Source organism: Candoia aspera, chromosome 1 (assembly GCF_035149785.1).
Source record: "Candoia aspera isolate rCanAsp1 chromosome 1, rCanAsp1.hap2, whole genome shotgun sequence".
NCBI lineage: Eukaryota > Metazoa > Chordata > Lepidosauria > Squamata > Boidae > Candoia > Candoia aspera.
The window spans coordinates 221,075,809-221,099,095 of record NC_086153.1 but is presented as its reverse complement, the minus strand read 5'-3'; the positions used below and the strand labels follow the sequence as shown (position 1 = coordinate 221,099,095).

Here is a 23,287-nt window from a genome sequence, read left to right as displayed (position 1 = left end):
AGATATATTGCTTCACTTAATCTTGGCTCTTTGAATGATTTTCTGCATTTACACAGCCAACCCTCCTTTCTCCTTATAGGTGCAGCTCTCATTGTACTAAGTTTGTTTTATACTTGTTTCTGATCACCAAGTGTAAGCACACTTTTGTTTCCAGTTTATTGAAACTCATCATTCCCTTTCTCCATTTCTAAGTCTTTAAAACCTAATTATATTTGTACACAGCCTATAATCCCTTGAGTTTAAGGTTGCCAATAAATGCTAGGAAGGGAGGGAGGAAGGAAGGTCCTAGAACTGTTTGCCTGACATTTTTTTTTTTTCCTTGTTATAGATTGGAATGTCCCTTCGAAATAGCAGTGCAATTAGCAGCTTACATGTTACAGGGTAAGTTGCCCAGAGGATTTTGTGTGGGTCTGCTGCTTAAGGCCAAGGGCTTCTTCAAACCAAACAGGTTTCCTTTGCCAGTAGCAAACCACATGCAGATGCTTGGTCACTTTTGTACCTGAAGGATCTATTTCATGTTCAATCCAACCACAGGATTACAAAGATGATAGGGCAAAGTCAAGTAATGTTAACCACCAAGATCTCAGCTTTGGCCAACTGTTTTGCAACCCATCATGATTAAGAAGTATGAGTGGAATTCTGAGGTTTGCACAAGCTGTGATCTTGATCTAAGGTGGGGGATTAAACAGGAATAGGAAGAGTCAACCTTCTTCAGTAAAATAACTATTTTTGTTATTGGAATTTTGTTCAGAAAAACTCAATGAATCCCCAGATGCAACTTGAATTGCTGTAGCAAAGTAGAGTACAAAAACTGAAAGTTGGAGTCCCGCACTGAGTATGGCAATTCTTTTGCCATGTTCCCCTGGCCCTCTTTTAAAAAGCTGCTAGCTTATTTTTTATTGTTTCTCATAAATATAAAAGCTGTTTTCTTGATTTAGCGTTAATAAGATTCTGGAATTTTAAGAAATGTATACAAATCCATGCATGATTTTATCATATGCTGTCCTTAAATTATTTTGCCTCATCTTTATTTCCTCACAATAATCGTTACTTAATTTTCAGAAGTATAATTCAGCAAAACTTGATCCTATTTTTAAGTTTTTAAAATTTATTTAGGCAGAACTAATTTATACTAGTGGGACGCGGTGGCGCTGCGGGTTAAACCGCTGAGCTGCCGATCGGAAGGTCGGCGGTTCGAAACCGCGCGGCGGGGTGAGCTCCCGTTGTTAATCCCAGCTCCTGCTCACCTAGCAGTTCGAAAACATGCAAGTGTGAGTAGATCAATAGGTACCGCTTCAGCGGGAAGGTAACGGCGTTCCGAGTCGTCATGCTGGCCACATGACCCGGAAGTGTCTACGGACAACGCCGGCTCTAAGGCTTAGAAACGGAGATGAGCACCGCCCCCTAGAGTCGGACTCGACTGGACTTTACGTCAAGGGAAACCTTTACCTTTACCTAATTTATACTATTCAGTGGAATGCTTATGGGCAGCAGGCTTTGGAGGTTTTTGTGCTGCTAGAATACTTTCTGGGTTTAGATAGTTCTAATCGTAGATAATTGACTTATAATTGGATACTCATTTCTGTCTAGGAATAAAAAAATGTTCAGGGATTGCTTGTGTGAGTGTGTATTTTTTTTTCCTAGAATCAAAAATACAAAGTAGAAACATTTTGTTTCCTGGTACCTGCACAAAATCGTATAAATCAGTTAAATTATTCAGTAAGCTGCTTTCTTTCTGTTACCCCTCAAATCCTTCCTCTTATTTTTTGCAAGATTTTGTCTTTATTCTTTTTAATATATTTAAACTTGCAGGTGCTTCCTGAAATCAACTAAATGCAAGAGTGGATTTTGTTTCCTGCACAATTAATTATATATGATAGAAAAGTGTACTATACTTCTTTTTAAATCACATCTGTGCTGCTGTTTCCTTTATTTGCTACTAACTTGAATATAGCTACCTCACTATATGTTCTTTTATTGCTTTTGTTGTTCTTCATACAAACTATCCTGAGTTAATTTGATTAGATTTATGTGTAGCCAAGTCAGGTTTGACTGCATTACATCTATAAGCTAGTTAAGCAGAGAGGAGAGTAAGCCCATGTGCAAGAAAAAGAAGGCAATATAAAATGTAGGTTTATGTAGCCAAACTCAATAATTCTCAGTATTGCAGAAAAGTTGTTAAGAAGTGGTGGTCCAGAGCTTCTATATCACTGCTAACATGCAAGGATGGTCTTGTGGTACCAGCTTACACCAACCAACATTCAAAATTTTGATTTAATTATGTAGGGGTATTCTGTTATAATTAAGTATTTTTTGATATATTCATGAAAATACATTGGTATGTGTACCATGTAGTGAAACACTATGGTTGCATGCAGCACTGGGTGTCTTCAAGAGAAAGAGACATCTCTGATTAAACAGATTTTCTACTCTTTTCAGCAGATTTGGGGGATGTATACAGGAGAAATAAGAGTATGGAGTATTCCCATTGTGCAAGCAGAATTCCACTTGCACAACATTGGAGGAGACCTTAAATCAACACTAAAAGCCTTTCATTTCATGATAGCTAAAACACCACAAGTTAATAAAGAATTTTAAGCCTCTAGAAAGTGAAAGATTCCATTACTTGAGCATTTTGGATATTAACAGTTCCAATGAATTTATGAGAGAGACTGTTTTTATTGAGTGAGTGACTGAGATACCCTGCTCTTTGCAGCCGAACTTGGGGACTATGATCCTATTGAGCACATCCCTGAGATAGTGTCGGAATTCAGATTTGTACCCAGCCAAACTGAGGAGATGGAACTGGCCATTTTTGAGAAGTGGAAGGAATACAGGTAACGAAGTCCTGGATTGTAAATGTCCACAACTTGTCCCTCCCATGTAATCTGTGAATTGTAATTGTATGCATTATTTTCTGTCCATCATGGCATGTTCCTGAGTATTTTGGGTTAAACTGGGATTTCCTCAAAATTTGTAGATCTGTAGTTGATCCCTACAAGAGGGACCATAGTGAGTTAATTATTATTTCAAATAGCATTTAAAACAATTACACAGAATATAATGTATTTTTGATAACATTTATGTCACAGTAGTATATGTACTAGCTTTATCCTTAATTTCTTTTGAATTTTCACCAGAGGCTCCCCAGGACGGGGATCAAGAATCCAAGTCTCCCGAAATGGGTAGTTTTTCTCTGTACTTAGAAGCCTGATAAAGAAGCAGCTGTTTTCCAATCTTATTCAATTTACATTTCTCTAAGGAGCAAACACCAACAAATCTTAAAACCATCTGGTGTCTTCTTAATACCAGTCCATAAGCTTAGCATCTCTGAATTTATCAGAATACCTGTATAGGCTTCCACAGCTTAATTTTGCAGTGCAATACTTTTCCAGTTGTTACATTTCCATACAAAATAAGCATATATGGCCCTGGCACATATTTAAAATTGAATTAGAACTGGTACTCTTTAGTTTGTCCCAGGTGCTTTTGAATTTCTCTTATATATAGTCAGTTTTCTCTGTAAGGGTTTTATTATTTTGCTGTAATTTTTGTACTACATATATTATTCAGGGGGCAAACACCGGCTCAGGCAGAAACAAACTATTTGAACAAAGCAAAATGGCTTGAAATGTATGGAGTAGACATGCATATAGTAAAGGTAAGATTCTGATTACAGTCTTTTGGGGAATGGTTATATTGTTAGCATTGCAAAAACACAATTCAGGTGTAAGAAAATGGATTGTTCTTGATTCTGTTTGTCTGTCATGACATGATACTACTGCTAGATCAGTTATCTGTCCCACAGGCCCAGCACAAATCTCTGGATCGTAGGAGACTCTCCAGAATAGATTTGGTGGAATGTTGCACAAAGGAGAAAACCCATGCAATTGCCAATTAAGGCTCTTGCCAATGTACCCCAATAGAAAAAAGGTGGGATTTATTATTCCACCTATCTTGAAATATTATTAGTGTTGTTGGTGATAACAGTACAGCCTGATCATTTAACACAATTGGCTGTGACTAAAAGCCCGTTTATGGCTCCCACAGCACACACAATGAATATATTAGTATAAACTGACATTTAATGTTTTAGTGTTTTGATGGAAAATATGATGAAATCCATAGAGTTTTTCTTCTAAGAAATAAAATCTAACTGGTAACCTAACATTAATAATTTTAAAGGAAGCACAAATCACAGAGCTAGCTAGAATCTCTCCGTAGAAGTAATATTTACATTGTTTCCTCCCCACCCCCATTTTTCAAAAATTCCATTCTTTCCAGCGTAGCTGTGTAAAGTCTTCAGTGGTAACAGCATTCTAGTAAATAACCATGAAACAATTTAAAATACAAAGATAAAACATTATGAAAAGTACAGTTCATCCCTAAATGTTCTTTTGGGAAGCAGGGAGTTTAGTAGAACAGAATGTTCACTTGGTAGGTCATGTGTTAATTTAGATATATGTGGCTCATTTTGCTACAAAATCGTAACAATCGATAAAAGAATAATTATATTAAGATAATCTGTTCTGCATAAAATCATACCTGAAGGAATATTTTAACCTAATTTTAATCATTATTAGGCAAGAGATGGCAATGATTATAGCCTTGGACTAACACCAACAGGAGTCCTTGTATTTGAAGGAGACACCAAGATTGGATTGTTCTTTTGGTAAGCTGGATAACCTATATATCTATGGATGGACTGCCAAGGAGGAATTGAACAGTCCCAGAGTCATTGTGCCAGGATCATAAGACCTTTGGGGAGGCTTGAACAGTGACTTCAAGATATGCAGTAGCATCAAATGCCTGGTCAAGCATGGGGACTGGTGGGTGGGAGGCAATTACAGTGCTTCCTAAAGCACTACACACAGCCTAAATATACAAACAGTAAATAGGCTAACAAACACAGAATGCTCTGATGTGTCAGTCAACAGAAATAAGAACTAATAGACTTGAAACCATAGAGGGGAGGAGGAGATGAGAGGCAGTTTGTAGTAGAAACTGCAGGAGAAGGGGAGCATTTCTTCAGCAGTGAAATGCATGATATCCGTATCTAATGTGAAGTTATTTTCATGGAGTCCACTTGCATACATTATTCTGGAGTTTATGTAGTCTAGCTCTGGGTAAGGCTTTTGGTAAACTTTATAACAAAACACTGTTAAGTATTGGTATTCTGTATGACAAAGCTGGGATGACTCTTAGGAACATATCAAATAACTGGGTTGAGTGAGAAAGAAGTATTGGCCTGTATGTTTAGAAAAAGAAATTAAATTCATCTGAGATTAGCTGCACCTCATTTGGTTTGTGTAGAATTGATAAAATTGTTGAGAGATAAGGAAGGTATGACACATTTATTTGGATAGAATAGATATTCCTTGGATCTATTCTTATGGAGAACTGGAATATATAGGGTAATTGTGGCATTATTATTTACATAAAATGGTGTAATTTTTTTAAATAAGTACATCTAATAGTTAACTTTTAATCAAAGTTAACATTGATACTTAGATTTAAAGCATAATTGTAATTCTAAGATTTTTTTAAACTTGCTATGCAAGATAATGTCTGTTGTTCTTGGTGTTACAAAGATTTTTCCAAATTTATTTTTTTTTCTCTTTATGAATATATTGTAGTCAAAATACATATACCTATTTTTCCTTTTGCAGGCCAAAGATTACTAGGTTGGACTTCAAAAAGAATAAATTAACACTGGTGGTGGTTGAAGACGATGAACAGGTAAAAGAAAATATCTTGTTCATCTGGTCTTCTATATTTATTTATTTGTTTGTTTTTCGAATTTCTATTACCGCCCATCTCTCCCAAAAGGAGGACTCTGGGCGGTTTACAATAAAATCAAAATTAAAAGCATATAAATTGCATACACACTCAAGGATTAAGATCTTTTCGCCATGTAGATTTTATTATATCTGTATTTTTACTGTATTTTGTATTGTAATGGTTTTGAATTTTAATCCTGTTTTATTGTAAGCCGCCCAGAGTCCCCCCGTCAGGGAGAGATGGGCGGTGAATAAATTTATAAAATAAATAAATAAAGATAAGAGACCAATAAATAAAGATAAAATAGATATGAAATCCAAGAGGTGAAGATCTTATTCACTGGGGAGAGATCTATGATACTAGTCACCCCCAAGTAGAACTGGTGCCCCTCCCACCCCAGGCGAGGCGGCAGAACCAGGTTTTCAAGTTCTTCCAGAGGGCTGGGAGTGAAGGGGCCTGTCTCACCTCCGGGGACAGAATATTCCACAGGGCGTAATGTCTCTAAAATCAAACTTATTTTTATTGAATCTCATTAAGGTTAGGCCAAAAGTGTGTGTATTCTTGGTCACTAGATCAATGGAGCCATCACTATAGGTTAGCTCCCTCTTCTGAATGGAAAACGGGACAAATAACTTCCTTCACTGCCAGGGGAAGGGGTGCTTCTCCATCTTAAGAGGCCTAGTCTCTGTATCTCAGCTGGCCACGGGGTTTGAAGGTGGGTTTCCTTGTAGGAGAAGAGGAAGGAAATTCTTCTTGGTTCTGTCTTCTCACCAGAAATTAATCCTGTAGTTCAGGTTCATTGTCCAGTGACCAGAAGAATACTTTATGGTAAATCCAAGTACATTCCTTATTCCTTGCAATAGCTAAGAAACACATGTCACGCTGACCTGAAAGCCGTGTTCTATTTTGTCATTGCAATGATGGTGTGTCTTCCATGTGAATTTAATTGTTATTTTTCTGAAGAATTTTTTCCTTTTTGTGAGTGGACTAGGTATCACTGAATCTTTCAGAAAATGCCATGTGACATTTCAGTGACTTTCAGTACAGTCCATCCTAGTATCTTTCTGGAGTGACTGTCAGTTGGATGGAGCAGTTTTATTTATTAGTTTTACTTTTCCACTTTTACTTAGACAAACATTATCAGAAGGTAGTGCTGGAGAATTTCTGCTCTGCAGTGTAAAGTCAAAACTTTGTGAATTAGGATCTCAGATCATTTGTTCTCATATTTGTCTCTATCTGAGGCTCATCCATAGAAACCATTTTCAAATAATTGCCTCATTCTGAGGATTGGAGACTGATGACAAGAGAGGGATTTTTGGTGTTGTCCACTTGTTCTTGGAACATTTTTCAAAGGAAGCATGTGTGTGATTCACACGTCTGTATTTATTTTAAAAATTTCAGGTTTTTAAAGTAGTTATTATTTACTTTATTTCCTTTAGCAGGGGTTTAACTGTTATGCCTGTTGATGTTTTAGTTTAATATTTGTTTTACTTTATACTAGGTCAGCATATTTATCTGTTTTATAATGTGCAAGTGTATTGTATTTTACTATTTAAACTAACCTGTACAGTGCTTAGGAAGATTATTTCATAAAGGACGTAATAAATAATATGAAGTAATGATTCATTCAGTTTTCCTGGAAAATCCAGAATAGCTGCATTATGTCTGCACTGATACAATATGTTAAACCATAAGCACTGGCTAAATGGCGATGCAGAAAGCCTGTATAGTGTAGTGGTTAAGGTTTTGGACTGGGATTGGAGAGATGCAGAAAAAAGTCTTCACTCAACTAGAGTTTGCTGTGTTATATTTGGCCAGTCACTCTGTCTGAACTCAACCTATCTGATAGAATTGATATACAGATAAAATTAGGGCAATCCCCACGGATGCTAATCTGAGCTCTCAAGAGGGAAGGCAGGATATAAAAACAAACATATGGGTGCAGGCACCCTCTGGCTTTTCTTCCTAAGCTTATTAAAGTTGTCTTCTACATTGTGGACAAAGGTAGGATCCTATTGCTAAGCTTAACTATAGTCAGCTTATGAGCTGGTGGTATTTGTCAGAACCAAGCTTGCTTCTGACTCAGAAAGTGAAACTATTTCTGAGTCAGAGGAGGAACTGGAAACTTACTAGGCTGGAATCGGAGAAATGAAACTCCAGCATGACTCAGCAGAGCGGGAAGAATCCACAACACTGATTGGGTGAGATCCAGAGGAGGATTTGAATACACCAATCAGCACGCGCCAGAGACGGGCTGAAAAGTGCGTGGAGGAGAAGGCAGCCCAATTGGCTGCAAGAGACTTCAAGCGCGCCAAAGATCAGGATAAAAGGCAGCTGTGCAGAGAGCGAGCTGCCAGGGGCAACTGATCCTCTAAGCCTGCAGCTTTGGAAGAAGAATCCTACCGGCATTGGAATTGGCATCTGCTGTCGAAGAAGAACCAGAGTCCGAGTTCCATTCTGAAGAAGCAGATTTTGCATCTGCTGCAATCGAGGAATCAGCGTCAGCCAAGTCCAGTAGCCTGTGTTTTGCATCAAGCCTTGAAAACCCGTGTTCTCCTCAACAGTGCAGTCAAGTTGAGAGATTTTTCATGCCGCCGCTTGTCCGCAGTTCTATGTAATTGCGCTTTGCAGACTCCAGCATGTTTTGAAGTTTCACACCTATCTTGTTCAGGATCTGGGTTCGTGGCCACCGCAGTTCAACCAGCCGAGTCCAGCCTAATTCCACGTTCCAAGCCTTGCTCCAAGTCTCCAGTCCAGGGAATCTAGCCTAGTCCGGGGTTTCCAGCCAAGTCCAGCCTTGCTCCAGTTCCAAGTCTTGTCTTCACATCTTCAGTTCTGAGTAACCAGTCTAATCCAGAACCCCCAGCCGAGCCGAGCCTTGCTTCGAGTTCGAGTCCTGCTTAAGCCTTCAGCTCATCCCTGTATGCTGTTTGTAGTCCTGCTTTTAGATTCAGTGAGTCTGTGGTTCAGTTCCAGTGCTGTTCCAGTATTGTTCCAGTTCGAGAACTGTTGCCTCCAGTCTTGGTTCCACTGCATCCAGTCTAACCCCAGTGGAAGCTCGCTCGCTCCCTGCCTGCTGTGGCACAGTTGAGCTTGTTCAACCAGGTTTTGCATATTGAGACTGAATCATTGAAGAATATTCATTGAGAACCTGTCTGGTGCATAGTCTGAACAGGACAGTATTTATATGTTTGGAAGTATTTTAAATTGCTTTGTATTATTTCTTTGTAAAATGTTTATAACTATGTGTGCAGCAGGGAACAAACTCCCTGTAATAAAAGTGTGTGATGGATCGTTATCCATATTATAAAATGCCAGTGAGTGGTCAAAGACCAGTTGCTCCAGATGTGACCAAAACCATGTTCTGATATTGTAATGAGACTAGATAATTGGCCATGGAAAACAAACTGTTAAATACTGATAGTCCAGTGTTTAAATGAGCATGGTTTAATCAGGTTGTTTAAACCTCTGAGTAAAATACAAAAGCACTTTATTTGATTGTGTCAAGCTTTTACTGTACGTGCCAGATTAATTTAGAGTACTTGATAAACACAATTTTTCTCCTAACAATTCAGTCAGCTTTGCAAATAAAATCCCTACTTTTCTCATAGCTAGCGAAAGGCTCACCTAAACTTACAGTGGGCATATTGAATAATCTTATAGTTGGTATATTGAAAGTCCACACAAATTATAGCGCACCTTTTTGAAAACAATGACATAGCTGGACCATACGAGCAGAGCTGAGCAAATTATTCAAACTGTGGTAGCTTGGCATTTTTAAAATGATTTGGGCAGTTGTTCATTTAAAGCAATGAGTATTCTACAAAAAGCATAACAATTGCAATTATTTTTGTTCATGCTGCTCAACAAAAAAGGGAATCCATTGTCTCTTCAGTTTATCCTGTGTCAAAACAACAAAAGGAACCTGTTGCACTGTCAGTCTTATAAAATATCAAAGAGAACATTGTTCTTAAATCAGTAAATACTCTGTTCAATCTTTTGTAATGTTAGCAGAGATCTCTTGAATTGCTCTGGACATGTGTTTAGAACAAGCCATCTTTTTTCTTCGATTAATGGTATTATTCTCACCTTAAGTGGTGAAGTCAATGTTTATGTGCCTTCTATTCCACAACATTTCTGCGATGTTTATCTTTCTTTAAGGGTAAAGAGCAGGAGCACACTTTTGTCTTTAGGCTGGATCATCCGAAGGCCTGCAAACATTTGTGGAAATGTGCTGTTGAACATCATGCTTTCTTCCGCCTCCGTGGACCCGTTCAAAAAGGCTCCAGTCGATCAGGCTTCATTCGGTTGGGGTCCCGATTCAGATACAGGTTAGCAGATAGAGGTTACCCTTTTGCTTGTTTCTCAAATAACAGAAAGGAAATAAATGTGCTTGGCGACTTACTGCAGATTCTTCCTGGCAGAAAAGAAACATTGCATATGCAATTTTTTAAGATCTTTGCCTTTCTGGAATTGAATCTTACACAAGACTAATAGAGAACTAATAGACTAATAGAGAACAGAAAAATGTGATTAACAGTTTAAAGAACTGATTTGGGAGGCAGTGGTTTTGCTTTTCCTGGACGCCTTCAAGCAAAACCTGCATAGACATTTGCCAGGGATGCTATAATGTGATTTCCTGCACCTTACATTAGACTGGATTAGGTAATTTAACTAATCCCTTCAAACTCTGTGATTCTGTGCAAACCCAAGCATCTGCAATTGCTTTTAATTTTGCTGCAGAACTTAAATTATTTTTTTGGCCTGACTGGCATGGTAGCAACTTTTTTCAAGCTGGCATGTAAATCTGAAAAAAAAAAAAGTTTCTACTTTAACAAATAGCATGGGGGTTGTATGCTTGGCGCGAGGTCCAAAATACTTCTGAATAATTTTTAAAGCTCTGTGGTTTAATATAGTTATGGAATCTAGTAGTAATTCATGGCTGGCTTAAATATACATGCAAGGATAATTCTGTGTTGTCTGTTGGAGCAACTTAGTTAGATAAATGTTTTTTTCTTGTTGTTCATTGCGTCCCTCATCTAGTGGAAAAACAGAATACCAGACTACAAAGACTAATAAAGCCAGAAGATCATCATCTTTTGAGAGAAGACCTAGTAAACGATACTCAAGGAGGACACTACAAATGAGAGGTAACCAGGTTTTTATTTTTAAAACACAGCTTTCTTCGCTCATGCTACCTCAGTAGAAAGTAGTAAAATTTCTTTTAACTTCTGATCTCCATGTCAGTTTTGAAACAATTTACCAGGTAGTTTAGCTGGAAGAAACAAGACATATCCTTCCTCGGATTATGGAACTGCTATCATAATTTTTGAATCATGGCCACTAATACTAATGACAATACTGTTAACAGATTATACTTTCCTCAGTTGTATCTCCTTAGTTGGCAATACCTGGGTAGGATAATAGATAACATAATGCTATCCAACAAAATGTATATTGTCACTTTTCCCCGAATTTCAGGTTTTTAATATTTTTAAAGTAACACTCATAATATTTTGCAATGGTTTTGTTACAAAAAAAGGCCTGTTTGATACATTGTACAAACTCAATAATGGTTTTGTTTTGTATTTTATTATAGCTAATCCTAGTGTATCTGAAGGAATTCGGTAAGATACTCAATTATTCATGTTAGTCTTCTACAGTTAATCTTACTCCATGAATTTATCTTTTTGGAATCCTTCATAGGAAATTATGAGTGGAAAATGCTTTTTTTCCCCTAGCCACTGTCACCTTTTCTTGGAATATTCCTAATGCTGATGGACTTTTTGAAATCTGCCATCTCAAAACAGCTTAGGAATCTTCATAAGAATTTTAATGGAAAAAGGAAACTATCCAAGCATTTTAAACTCATGGGGCTTTGAATGTTCATGTATTATAAATGAACGTGATTTAGAGAGGGAAAAAATTGGAAGATGCTGTTAGGAGAACTACCTGTGTTATATCCTGCAGTCTTGGTTTCCCATTAAACTGCTCCTGGAAGTGCCTTGGAATCATAGAGTTGAAAGGAGACATTCAGTCATCCAATCAGTGCAGAAATCCAGAAATTGAAATATTTCCAAGATCTCCTTGGATACTTCTAGAAATAGGAAGCACCCTAATCCTAACCCTGATCTTGAATCTGAGACCAGATAAATCTTCAGATAACTGTTCCGTCTTTGGGAAATTAAACTCTTGAATTTTTTTTTCAGCCTTCCAGATCATGTTTTCAGTCGCAATAACAGACCACAGCAAGTAAGTCTGTCTAAAAAGTTTACTTAACTATGGTAGGCTTCAAAATTAAGTTATAGTTTCTGTATGCTATAGCTACTAGGTATCATGTGGGCACATTTGGTGAACATGCCTTTAGGAGTTCAATTTAAAACAAACACTCATGGACTGAAATAGCTTTTTCTTCATCTGTTTTCTTGGACAGAGAGCTAAATGGTAAAGGCAAACGTACTGCTAATGTCTTCAGATACTGCTGAAGTAGGGCAAATGTTGTGTCCCTTGAGTATTGGATGCTTTTTGTTCTGAGACAATATCCGTTCTTGGAAAATTCTCTTCGTTCATTGAGTCTGTAGGAATAGCGTGCTTTTTAAAGCGGGGTGAAACTTCAGTTTAATAGAGTCCCATTTACTGGATTTGGATGCCGTGGACCAACTTTCCATATGGAGATCTCTCTCCCAAAGTAGGAGACACATCTGTGGCATGAAAAAACAAGCCAAAAAACAGACCGTATCAGAAGGTACTAAAAAACCCTGTTAGATTTGTTTTATTCACAGAGATTTACAATGTGCGCTTTTTGATATTATTATGCAAATGATGTACATTATGCCATTTGCAACAATATTTGTACTTGCAGACATTCAGAAACAATCGACACCCCCCTCACCCTGAATGGTCCATTAACTCAAGGTTTTGTTGTAAAGTCTGCTAGCTTAAAACATCTTTACCTTTTGTCTTTCCAGAACTGGAGTACAATGCCTTCCGTAGCAGCAGTTCCTTCTGGTCCAGTCTTAGTTGAAATAGAAAATCTTCCCCGGCATTCTGGAACAAGCCAACAGGATAAGAAATGGTATGCTACTCTCATCTCTCATCTTTTTCTATATTGGGAAAGAACAGTTATTACTGGTCACTTCAGATATCTTTTGCATGATTGATTTTGGACACTGCTTATATTGTGTCATCAGAAAAATAAAATTGAGGTTTGAGATTGGCAGCAAGCCAGCACTCAAGATAAATGTTCTTGCTGCAGAGAAGATTGAAGAAAAAAAAGTAGTTCTGCAGTACCATCCAGGGTAGTAGTCACAGCAGTGAGTGCTCAACACTAAGCGGTGTATGTAGAAGCCGTACTTCTCATCCTATCTTGTTTTCATTGTAAAATACTATAAAGCTAGCTAACTGATCAGCAGCATAGGTTCCATAGTGATCAAGAGGAATTTGTGCACAGTAACAACTGCACGTAAGAGCTTGAGTTGGGCTTAAATTACCATTTCTTGATGGTCCAATCCTTAGCTATCCATTCTGTCTCAAGAGAATGGACTTCCTTTTGACTTTTCTTTTCTTTATAAAGCACATTACAGTATTGCAGACACCTTGACTTAAAGTTATCTTAAGCGGGTCTGTTCTGTTTATGATTACAACTTGACTTACTCTTGTTTTAAACCACATGCAGGTATATGGAAAATATAAATTTAAATAATGTGTGATACCAAATGCTGATTCACAGAAAATTGTCTAATGCAGATCTAGCGGTTCTGCCTGTTGACTTCAAAATGGTCTGGACCTTAATTTTATATCTGAAGCTGTTTTCTCAGCTGCAAACAAAAGCTTAATCAATAAGATGCTTTCTCTTTTCTTTTTGCCCTTGATTTATCCAGTGTCTGAAATTGGAAGTTTTTCTCTAAGATCTTGATCAATCAATTTCTTCCTTCCCATGGTGGTGGTGTCAGGTGGTGTTATTTATTTATTCTTATTCTTGTTTGTCTTACCGGTATGACTGCCTTTCTTGTATAAGCTCAGTATAACTGCTGTGCTCATGTTTATTGATCCTTGCCTGTATTCTTAAGACTCCAGCTCCAAACAGCTCTAGCTGTGCTTTTATAGTTTTATACAGCCTCAAGCTCATATCATGCCTGAGAAAAATAAGAGTGTGGTTAAAAACCTGCACACTTGGAATTGTGCTATGAATTGTGACTTTCAGTAAAGTTTATTTTGCTTCCTTTTCACTCTCTCTCTCTCTCTCTCTCTCACACACACACACACACACACACACACAGACATATACATGCATACACACAAACACATACCCACACATAAGTACGTCCCCTGTACATTCCCTCCATGAATATAACATGAATGTACTGTCTTTATTGTTACTTCCATTATCTGTAAAAGTGTCAAGAAGCCAGTGCCAGTTGTGACTTCCCACTCTGTGAATATCTGGAAAACAGGTATATGTGGTGTGCATATGGCCTGCACCCTATTACTTGCCTCCCTACAGAAAACCACTATTCTAGAAATGAGCTTTACAAGTTGCAGTGGGAGCGTCAGATAGAACAGTGCTCCTCTTCCAGCACACCCTGTTTATGCTACCCTTTTCTAATGATACGTTCTGGACTTGATGATTCAAAGAACAGCCTACGGTATAACAGGCCTGTGCACGCCACATAAAACATTGGCTGTGTTTTCCCAACCCTGTTGACACTGGGCACTTGAGTTTTCTTTGAAAGTATAGATGAGTCCGGTGTTCAAAACGTAATGCTGCTATAGGAGACCAGTGTATAATGTGCAAAGTGACCCTTCATTACCTTGATAGAAAAGTATGCCGGTTCCCTTTTATTGTGTGACAGAATGGATTAATTCATCATAGGCATACATTTTAATAAACCTATATGGTATACATGTCCATTCTAACAGGCTGGGTTGCTGTGTTCAGTGGGGGAAGGGAAAGCAGTAGAGATATGTTTGGAGCTGTACAGTCGGTCAAGTGTGCTGAGTTGTAAAATTTGGAATGAGGTTAAGCAGAATGCATTGATGGAATGGATGCCTGCTTGGTGGAGAGTGACCTGAATGTCTTCGTACTACCTACAAGGGCTTCCCTGCATCAGCTTCCTACCTCTTTTAATTGGGCCGTTACCATGATTTGGCTTTGGTTTTGCTCTCCACTCTTTTATGATCAGTCTTCTTTAGAGAACTTTTTCCAAATACAGTGCTATGAAGAGTATAATACTTCAAACCAATTTAACGGGGTAAGTATCAATTTATTAGAGGAATGGTTCTTTGTATTGCTAGAATCTTGAAGTTATGCTCAACACTTCCAGTATTTGAACTAAAATGCTGCAGAGCTATTAAAAATGTGTATTGCATTACTATTTCAGAAAGTTCACATAAAAATCTATCTTTTCCCCAGCCTATTCTTTGCAAAGAAAAGTATGTTCTTTGTAAGCTGTAACATTGGCTGTACATTTCATGCTACCAGCTTTTTGAGGTTAATTTGTTTTCCCAAGAAACAGCCAAAACCTAAACCCAGCCTTTGTCTTCCAAAATCCACATTTAAATGTTGGCATATTCTGCTGTTTTGGTGATGGAAGAAGCCAGTGGAGCTACATAGGAACAGGCAAGATATGAGTTTAGCAGAAGAGTTATCATCTGTATTTCTGCATATGCCATTTATTCTGAAAAAGATTCAGAATAATAGTTACCTGGAATCTGAAGAAAGATTGATGTACAGTCTATTTTGAATACCTGCCAACCTACTTTATTTACATTTAAGAAAAGCTTAAACAGTTGATTAGCAATTGTCCTACTGTTTCAAAACACAGTTGATGTTTTATTGACAGCCATGATCATCAACTTCTCATAAAATAAATGTTCTCTTGGTGACATATGAATTAATACCACAAAGAACCAGATCCTTAACATAAATAAAACAAGTGTGAACTTGATTAAAATCGTTTCTAAAGAAGACTACTTTTCGGTGCCTAAGCATTTGCCTTCACATTCTGCATGCATTTTAATCTACATTATTTTGATGGCCGTATTCTGGTTTTGTATGCTGCCTGTTTGTACACTGTGGTATAACATAGATTTTCTGAATTTAACCTTACTGATACTTGGCATTTATCAGATCTCTCATTTTTATGAAAAACAGCGTCAGTGACTTATTTAGCATACTTAAATTTGAACCTCTTCTTCCTACCATGGAAAAAATATTTGAAACATTTCCCCAACCTACAGCAGAACTAAGGTTGTGGATTACTAAAATATAATTATGGCTAAGACTAATATAAACCCAACAGTTGTAACTGAGGGATTCCAGATGTTGCCTGATTTACACAAAATGGTAAGCCATAAACATAGTCTAAAAATCACAGTACTTTATACATTATAATAAAACAAAACAAACCATTCATGGCTTAGCAGAGTGTGTGAAGTTTAAATATAAGAGATCATAATAGTCATTTCTTTGCAACCCTAATTAATTTTTCTACTTCCTTTGAATACTCTTAACTAGTGGTCACTAATTTTTGAACATTTTGGAAAGTTGGGATTTTGAGTGTTATGGGCCATCCTGAGCTTTACCAGGGAAGCGTCCTTTCCAAGAATAGTTGTCATATTTTGTATGAGTAGTGACAAAATATCTGTTTATCAGACTGTAAGTAAATGAAAGTAAAAATAATTGTCATGAGTAAGGACAATAATAGTAATTTACCCAAGAACATAGGAGGGACGCGGTGGCGCTGCGGGTTAAACCGCTGAGCTGTCGATCGGAAGGTCGGCGGTTCGAAACCGCGCGGCGGGGTGAGCTCCCGTTGCTCGTCCCAGCTCCTGCACACCAAGCAGTTCGAAAACATGCAAATGTGAGTAGATTAATTGGTACCGCTTCGGCGGGAAGGTAACGGCGTTCCGTGAGTCATGCTGGCCACATGACCCGGAAGTGTCCTATGGACAACGCCGGCTCCAAGGCTTTGAAACGGAGATGAGCACCGCCCCCTAGAGTCGGACACGACTGGACTTTACGTCAAGGGAAACCTTTACCTTTACCTACCCAAGAACATAATTTTCCCAAGACAAAGGTGGGGACTGAGGACCAAACTACAGCCCTCGTTTAGCAGGCACAATTGGGACCGGCAATTTGGTTGTTAAGCGAAGTGGTCGCTAAGTGAAACCACAACTGTGTTACGATCTTACTTCAGCTTTCCTTTGCTTTACAGACCTGTGAAGGTCGTATATGCAAGGATTAGTTGCAAAGTTACTTTTTCATCAATGTCATAACTGTGAATGGTCACTAAATGAGGCGATTGCTAAATGAGGACTACCTGTAATACCATTATTTTTAATTTACAGTTTCTGTTCCAATATCAATTTTATAAAAACAAAACTGATGAGATTCTAAGATAACTTCCCAAGAATGTGACTACAAGAAAAAGTGAGGTTTGAGTGCCAGTTCCAGAGAGTACTGTACAAAGTACAGTAAGAATACAGAGTGGTGATAACTCCAAGGAACTCACACAAGGCACATCCAAGGCAAAACAGATGCTCAAACCCCCACAGGCAGATGTACATATCAGCTAGAGCAGGGTTTCTTAGTCCTGGCAACTTTGAGATGTGTGGACATCAACTCCCAGAATTCCCCAGGCAGCATGGGTGTCTAGGGAATTCTGGGAGTTGAAGTCCACACATCTTAAAGTTGCCAAGATTGAGAAACACCGAGCTACAGCATACTGAACCCCAGTAGACACTCTACAGGATGCACAACCACTTATTTTCAAGAGTAAATGCGAACTCCCAACTTAATTTTTTGAATTAAAATATATATATTCCGGTCTAAAACAATAATAAAGAATGTTGCTAATTAAAATGTAACTGAAAAATCAGGAATTTCAAGGAGTCTGGTGGGTGATAAGGGAGATCTCTCTTGGTTACATATTAGGCACCCAGATTGAAACATTTGTTCAGTTCCATTTATAAAATGTTAGTGGTTAGAACCTCATAAAGGCTCAGATCAATAGACATATTAATACACTTAGTTTTAAAATACAATTTTTTAAATTTAGAAAATTGTACAACTTGAAATTGGAAACATAAAAAAATATAATTTTATATGTAACTAAAAGGTCCATTTGATCATGTGATAATATTAAGGGTCAGGGTCCCTTAAGGGTCTACGTATTGGATACTGTAATTACCTTGTTTCTAGAGAAATCCTCATTCTGAACATACAAAATGCTTAATATCGCTTGGCAGAGCTACTCCAGTTAAGTTTCTCATGCAGATATCAGGTTACAAAAGAGAAGAGTAAATTGGAAGCTGAAGAAAAGCTCCCAGTCCTGCCTCTTTTTGATCTAAATGTCATTAGCGTAGCTAATCATACCCTCCAAGTCCACTAATCAGTAAGAACTGGCAAGTCTTCAATAGCCTTGTGCTTTAAAGTACAGCATACTTACTTCTGCCAGGCAACAAGGCTTATTTTATTACACGGGAGCGAGAAACACCATAGGTGAAATATACATACCATCGTGTCTATCTGGTTGACTCAGCTCTGGAAATTTAATTTTGCATGCTCCTGAAATGGACTTTGGGCACTGTAAAATGGAAGAAGCCATGTTCAGCAGGCAAGATCCACAACAGTGCATTCTAAATAGCATGTTGTGCATGAAGTTCTTGGATCTTATACTTCACTGAATATAACCACAGTCTTTATGTTGAACTGCTTTATTTTCTGTCCTTGCTTTAGGCTCAAAATAATGTGTGTTTTTTAAACTGTTCATAGTTATTCTGTTAATAGTAGTCTGTAAATCCTAAACATTTTATCATGTAATTTAAATGTTTCATTGCTGCTATATCTATAAGGCACTTGCTTTTGTCCATGAGTGCTGAAGCTGAACTTTAACTCCCAGGGGTTCTAGCCAGCTTGTTCAATGGTGAGAAATGCTGAGATTATAGTTTACCGACAGCTGGGGAATACTTGCTGCCCACAGCAAGTATGTTGCTGTGTTTATAGACAAGGGAAATAGGCACTAACTTTATAAGCTGCAAGTGCAGAATGTGATAAGACATGGAGGAAGTTACATATCAATTTATTATTTTATTTGTTGGGTGGAGAAAGTGCTAGATGAAAAGAGAGAAGTATTCTAAGTTAAATCTTGTATAGATTACTTTAAAGCCAGCACAGCCTGATAGCAGCATGAAGGGTTTAAATTTTCAGTCCATTTCCTGATCTGTGCTTGCTGTTCAAGAAGTTTGCTCTTGCTAGCTTGATACTTCCTCAACTGCATCTTCCACCTTCCATTCTCTCCATTCATACCTAGATACTAATTGTGCCCCATCCCATTCCCAAAACAATCTAGGCCCCACGATGCTCGTGACTGCTGTCAACGTGGTGGAAGTGCATGGAACATGTCCACGCCCTCGGCCCACTCAGTGGATAGACACTGCAATGACTTTGTCCGTGAACGCAATGTGAAGAATGCAGGAATGTACAGACAGGCTTATGGTTCTGGTTTCCAAACCACTATGACTGACCTGTAGGACTTTTGATCTTAAGGAAGTCTTGACTGTCCTCTGAAATCATTAATGCTTTGAAGGGCTTGATCTTTAAGAGATAATCCCATATGCCAAAATACCTGAACACGAATGAACAGCACAGATGTTTCTTTTAAAACATAGAAGCTGTCCCACTAGTGGTTTTGCATTGAAGAAAAAGGATCTGTACATGCATTTCTTAATGGGGAAGAGGTGGGTAAAGATGAAATGGACTCCTTGTTTATAACAAAGCTGCTGATTCAATCTATGAAAACCAATAATTTGTTCTCCAAGTATAAAGACACCAATGATGATTTAATGGTTCTTATCATACAATTGTTTCTTGTTTTTGGAAGAGAGCCAGGAGATGGCAGATAAAAAAATGTTCTGGCAGATAAAAAAATGTTCTATTTGGTTCTCCTGCACTTTTGATGATGTGCCTATTGACAATGTTATAAAATTATGCTTTTTATATTAAAATACTTTCAAAGAAATCTGAAGGAATGCAAAGTATGGTGTTTGAACATATCTTTCTGAGACGCTTTGTTTTATTGAAAAAGTCAATTAAACAGTAAAAGGTTTATTCAAATAACCTTACAAAGTTGCCTGTACTGTATTCTTATTGGGGTAATGCTGCTGGCCTATACAGTATATCCCTGTGGGATTGATTCTTTTATGCTCAAGCATACTAGCTAAGATTACATCAACTACAAAATCAATGCTCACTTACAGTATTGAGCTGATAACTGAGCGAGACAATGCTCATCCTTCATTTTTTCATTGTATTCTGAAGTAAAATTGCATCATTAAAAAGGTGCTTCCCTCCTGATCAGGGTGAGATGTTCACTTCTGATCAGTGTTAGATGCATCATTTTCTTTTTATATTTATCCCTAACTTGTTTTCCACCAGATGTGTTGGACTGCAGTTCTCTCAATAGTTGGAAATTTGAAGACTTGTATCTAATATATATGTGGGGTACTACATACTGTTTTGCAGAAATCATCTCATTTTGAAATATTAAATTGCTTTAGTTGCAATCCCATGGTCCTGTAAGACTATCTCACGTACACTGGAGATGTTCTGAAGGCTGAAAAGAGGTGTTGTTGTTGCATGGGGAGATTTGATTTCACAAATCAACTCATCATTGAAGCTGAGAAAGGTGCTTCATCAAGAGATGTGAGACCAAAAATTGATGGTGTCCTGGAATTATTTCCCTCTCCTGGAGAAGCTTCACATGATCAAAGGCCTTACTTGTCCTAGACACATCCCTTAATGGGGGAGCAATGATATCAGTAGGATGGAAACAACAAGGACAGAATACACTTTACATGGGGATGAGGGAAGCAGAAGGTTATTTCTCTTTTGCTCTGCTGTTGCTAATTGTAAAGGAACTTAGATCTGGCCTTGGGAAAGTTATGATAGAACTATTAAGGGGAGAATTTGCAGGAAAAAAATTACACAGAGGGAGATGGAGGGAAATGGGAGAAAGAAACTCAAAATAACACCACCTTGATTTTGTTTAGTGTAAGTTAAGACAGAGAAACTTGGATAAGCTTTCTAGATTGATGTCAGCTCCTCAGAGAAGGCCAGGTCAAGAAACAGGAATGGTAGGGATTCCAGGAATGCATATTATGTAGTAAAAATAACAGATTTTTGAAAGCCTGTTCAGGTTTCTCTCTGCACATGTTACACTAAACAACATCAAGGTGGAATTATTCTGAGTTTGTTTCTCATGCCTCCCTGTCTCAGAACTGTGTGATCTTTTCTGCAAGTCCCCTTTTAAGAGCTTGCTCTTTCTGTTCCCCCTTAACGGCTCTCAAACCTTTCCCAAGGTCAAATCTACATTCAGTTACACTAACTTAGCAAGGCTTTGCCAAAGCAGATCCTACTTCAGTTAGTAGGATTGCTCTACTTGACAAGTTGCAAGGACTGATTGTGTGAGAGCTGGTTCTCAGATTGACAAATAGCCATTTCCAAAATAATCAATAGGTGCAGTCTGCCCCTCCTTCATAAAAGAAAAATCCCTCCTTCCCTTTACATCAAAAGAACAACAGCAACCGAAAAAAATCACCCAGAATCTTCCTTCCCTAATTTGCTGTTACATAACTTCTCATTTGCAAGTAGAGTATTTGTTGGAATTCTTGTACTGTTGTTTTAACCATCCTCTAAATAAATATTCCTAACTGCAGTTCTGAGAAAGGTGTTTCTTGGGATTAATGGCTTCCGGCCCATGCTGATACTGAAAGCCCAATAGATTGATATATAGCAATAGTTTCTGTAGGTGAGAGAGATGCTCAGACAGAAACATAATTTAAAAAAAAAAGTTGGTGAGTTATATTGGGCATACAGTGATTTGGCACATGTGACTAAGTGCTACAAGTATCCTTCAGAAAATTCACACAGACATGGGCATCATTTTTCATTTTCCCCAGATGTGGAGAGACTTGAAGAAAATGCTAGAAAACATTTGCTATTCATTGTTAGTAAGTAACAGGTGACAAGGTGTTTCAAGGTTGTGGGAGCCATTTTTTCCCCTCACAGGGAATCCAGATGTGATGGCAAGAAATCAGTGCAGGTATGTGTGTCGGTGGTGGTGGAAAAGCTAAATATATAATCTAAGCCATAGTTTATTTAACTGTGATTTATTGAATTAGCTAAGCCAAAGCCAAGCAAACTCCATTATGGCTTGGTGTGAATTCAGCTGCTCTGATGCTTAAAGCCAAAGACAGACCAGGTAACTGCTAGAACTACTATTTTCAAAAGTAGCAAGGTACCCATTGTTTGTCTTTTCTGAGTTCTTAAGTGTACATGAAACCTTCATGGCATTTAAAGCAGCCTAATACAGCTGCAATGAAATCTAGCTTTTCCCTGTGCTCCAGCTTAAAAATGTGTTCAAGCAATTCTTGCAGCTTCAGATTCTCCCTCCCACTGCCTTTGATTAATTTCCAGCTGGATTAATCTGAGCAGCAGAAAAAATTTGCTCATTTTGGCTCCAATGAAATTACTATCTACAGCATGCCTAAACCATACTGGGTGGTTCATGTAAATGTATACACTGTCATTTTAGACAAATACCATGAATCTTAATTATTGTCTAGGCTGAGTATTTCTCACCTCAGATCATGGTTAAAATTCTGTGTGAAAAGAGTGAAATGGTAGCATTTGCATTAATCACCCAAAGCAGTTAAGCACATTATGCAAACCAGAGCTGTGTGTGGATTTTTTTTAACAGACCAATGCAAGTTACTTCTGCTTTTTGTCAGTAGTCAGTGGCCTCCTCCTACACTGCAAAGAGGTTTGGAGAGATACAATGCTATTTCTCTGATTTTAGAATTATTTGCACCTGTTCAAAGGCCTGAAGATTGATAAGAGAAGTAAAGTCTCTTTGGTCTTTTTAATCCTCAGCAGGCACTGCATTTCCACTTGAGGCTTTAGAAGAGATCAAAAGTACCATGTACTTTTGTAGCTCTCCAATGGTCGTCTTATTGAGTTGTTACAAATGCTCGGTAACAGATGCACATTTGGAAGCAAATATGTTTTTCTATGGAATTCAATGTTCTGGCATGTTTAGTCTATGACGTGTACCTGTAAGTTGAACATCATGGGCTGCATTTGCATGGTGTGGCTGACTGAGTCTGTCACTATTCCTGAGGATGCAGTGGGAGAGGGACTCAAGAACCTGAAACTGCCCTGGTTATATTGAAAGCAACCATCTTGGCAAGTATTCTGACTACCTTTCAAAGATTGGTCAACTATCATGTTCCACTGGGGCAGAGGGGATTGATATAGGGTGAAAAAAATAATTTAATAATCCACGGTGACCCTGTCAGGGTTAGTACCAACATGGACCAGTTAGAAGACTTCACTCTCCTCCCTGGCTTTCTACCCATTTCAGCCCCTCTCCTCACATACGTGCAGACTGAAAAGAAAATCCAAAGAGATGGAGCACCTACAGCAGCCCAGTTCGGCAGGACTGTT

At 38.0% G+C, this 23,287-nt stretch overlaps 1 protein-coding gene across 1 annotated transcript in view; it reads left to right on the top strand.

The window, feature by feature from the left end:
- Window positions 1–23,287, top strand: part of EPB41L5 (erythrocyte membrane protein band 4.1 like 5) — a 67,206-nt gene that overhangs the window by 28,988 nt on the left and 14,931 nt on the right. The window contains exons 7-16 of the mRNA XM_063288808.1: window positions 329–381; window positions 2,717–2,837; window positions 3,574–3,661; window positions 4,584–4,672; window positions 5,670–5,739; window positions 9,943–10,112; window positions 10,825–10,931; window positions 11,381–11,408; window positions 11,991–12,033; window positions 12,750–12,856. Coding sequence (XP_063144878.1) covers window positions 329–381; window positions 2,717–2,837; window positions 3,574–3,661; window positions 4,584–4,672; window positions 5,670–5,739; window positions 9,943–10,112; window positions 10,825–10,931; window positions 11,381–11,408; window positions 11,991–12,033; window positions 12,750–12,856 — 876 coding nt within the window. The remainder of the gene's footprint in view (window positions 1–328; window positions 382–2,716; window positions 2,838–3,573; window positions 3,662–4,583; window positions 4,673–5,669; window positions 5,740–9,942; window positions 10,113–10,824; window positions 10,932–11,380; window positions 11,409–11,990; window positions 12,034–12,749; window positions 12,857–23,287) is intronic.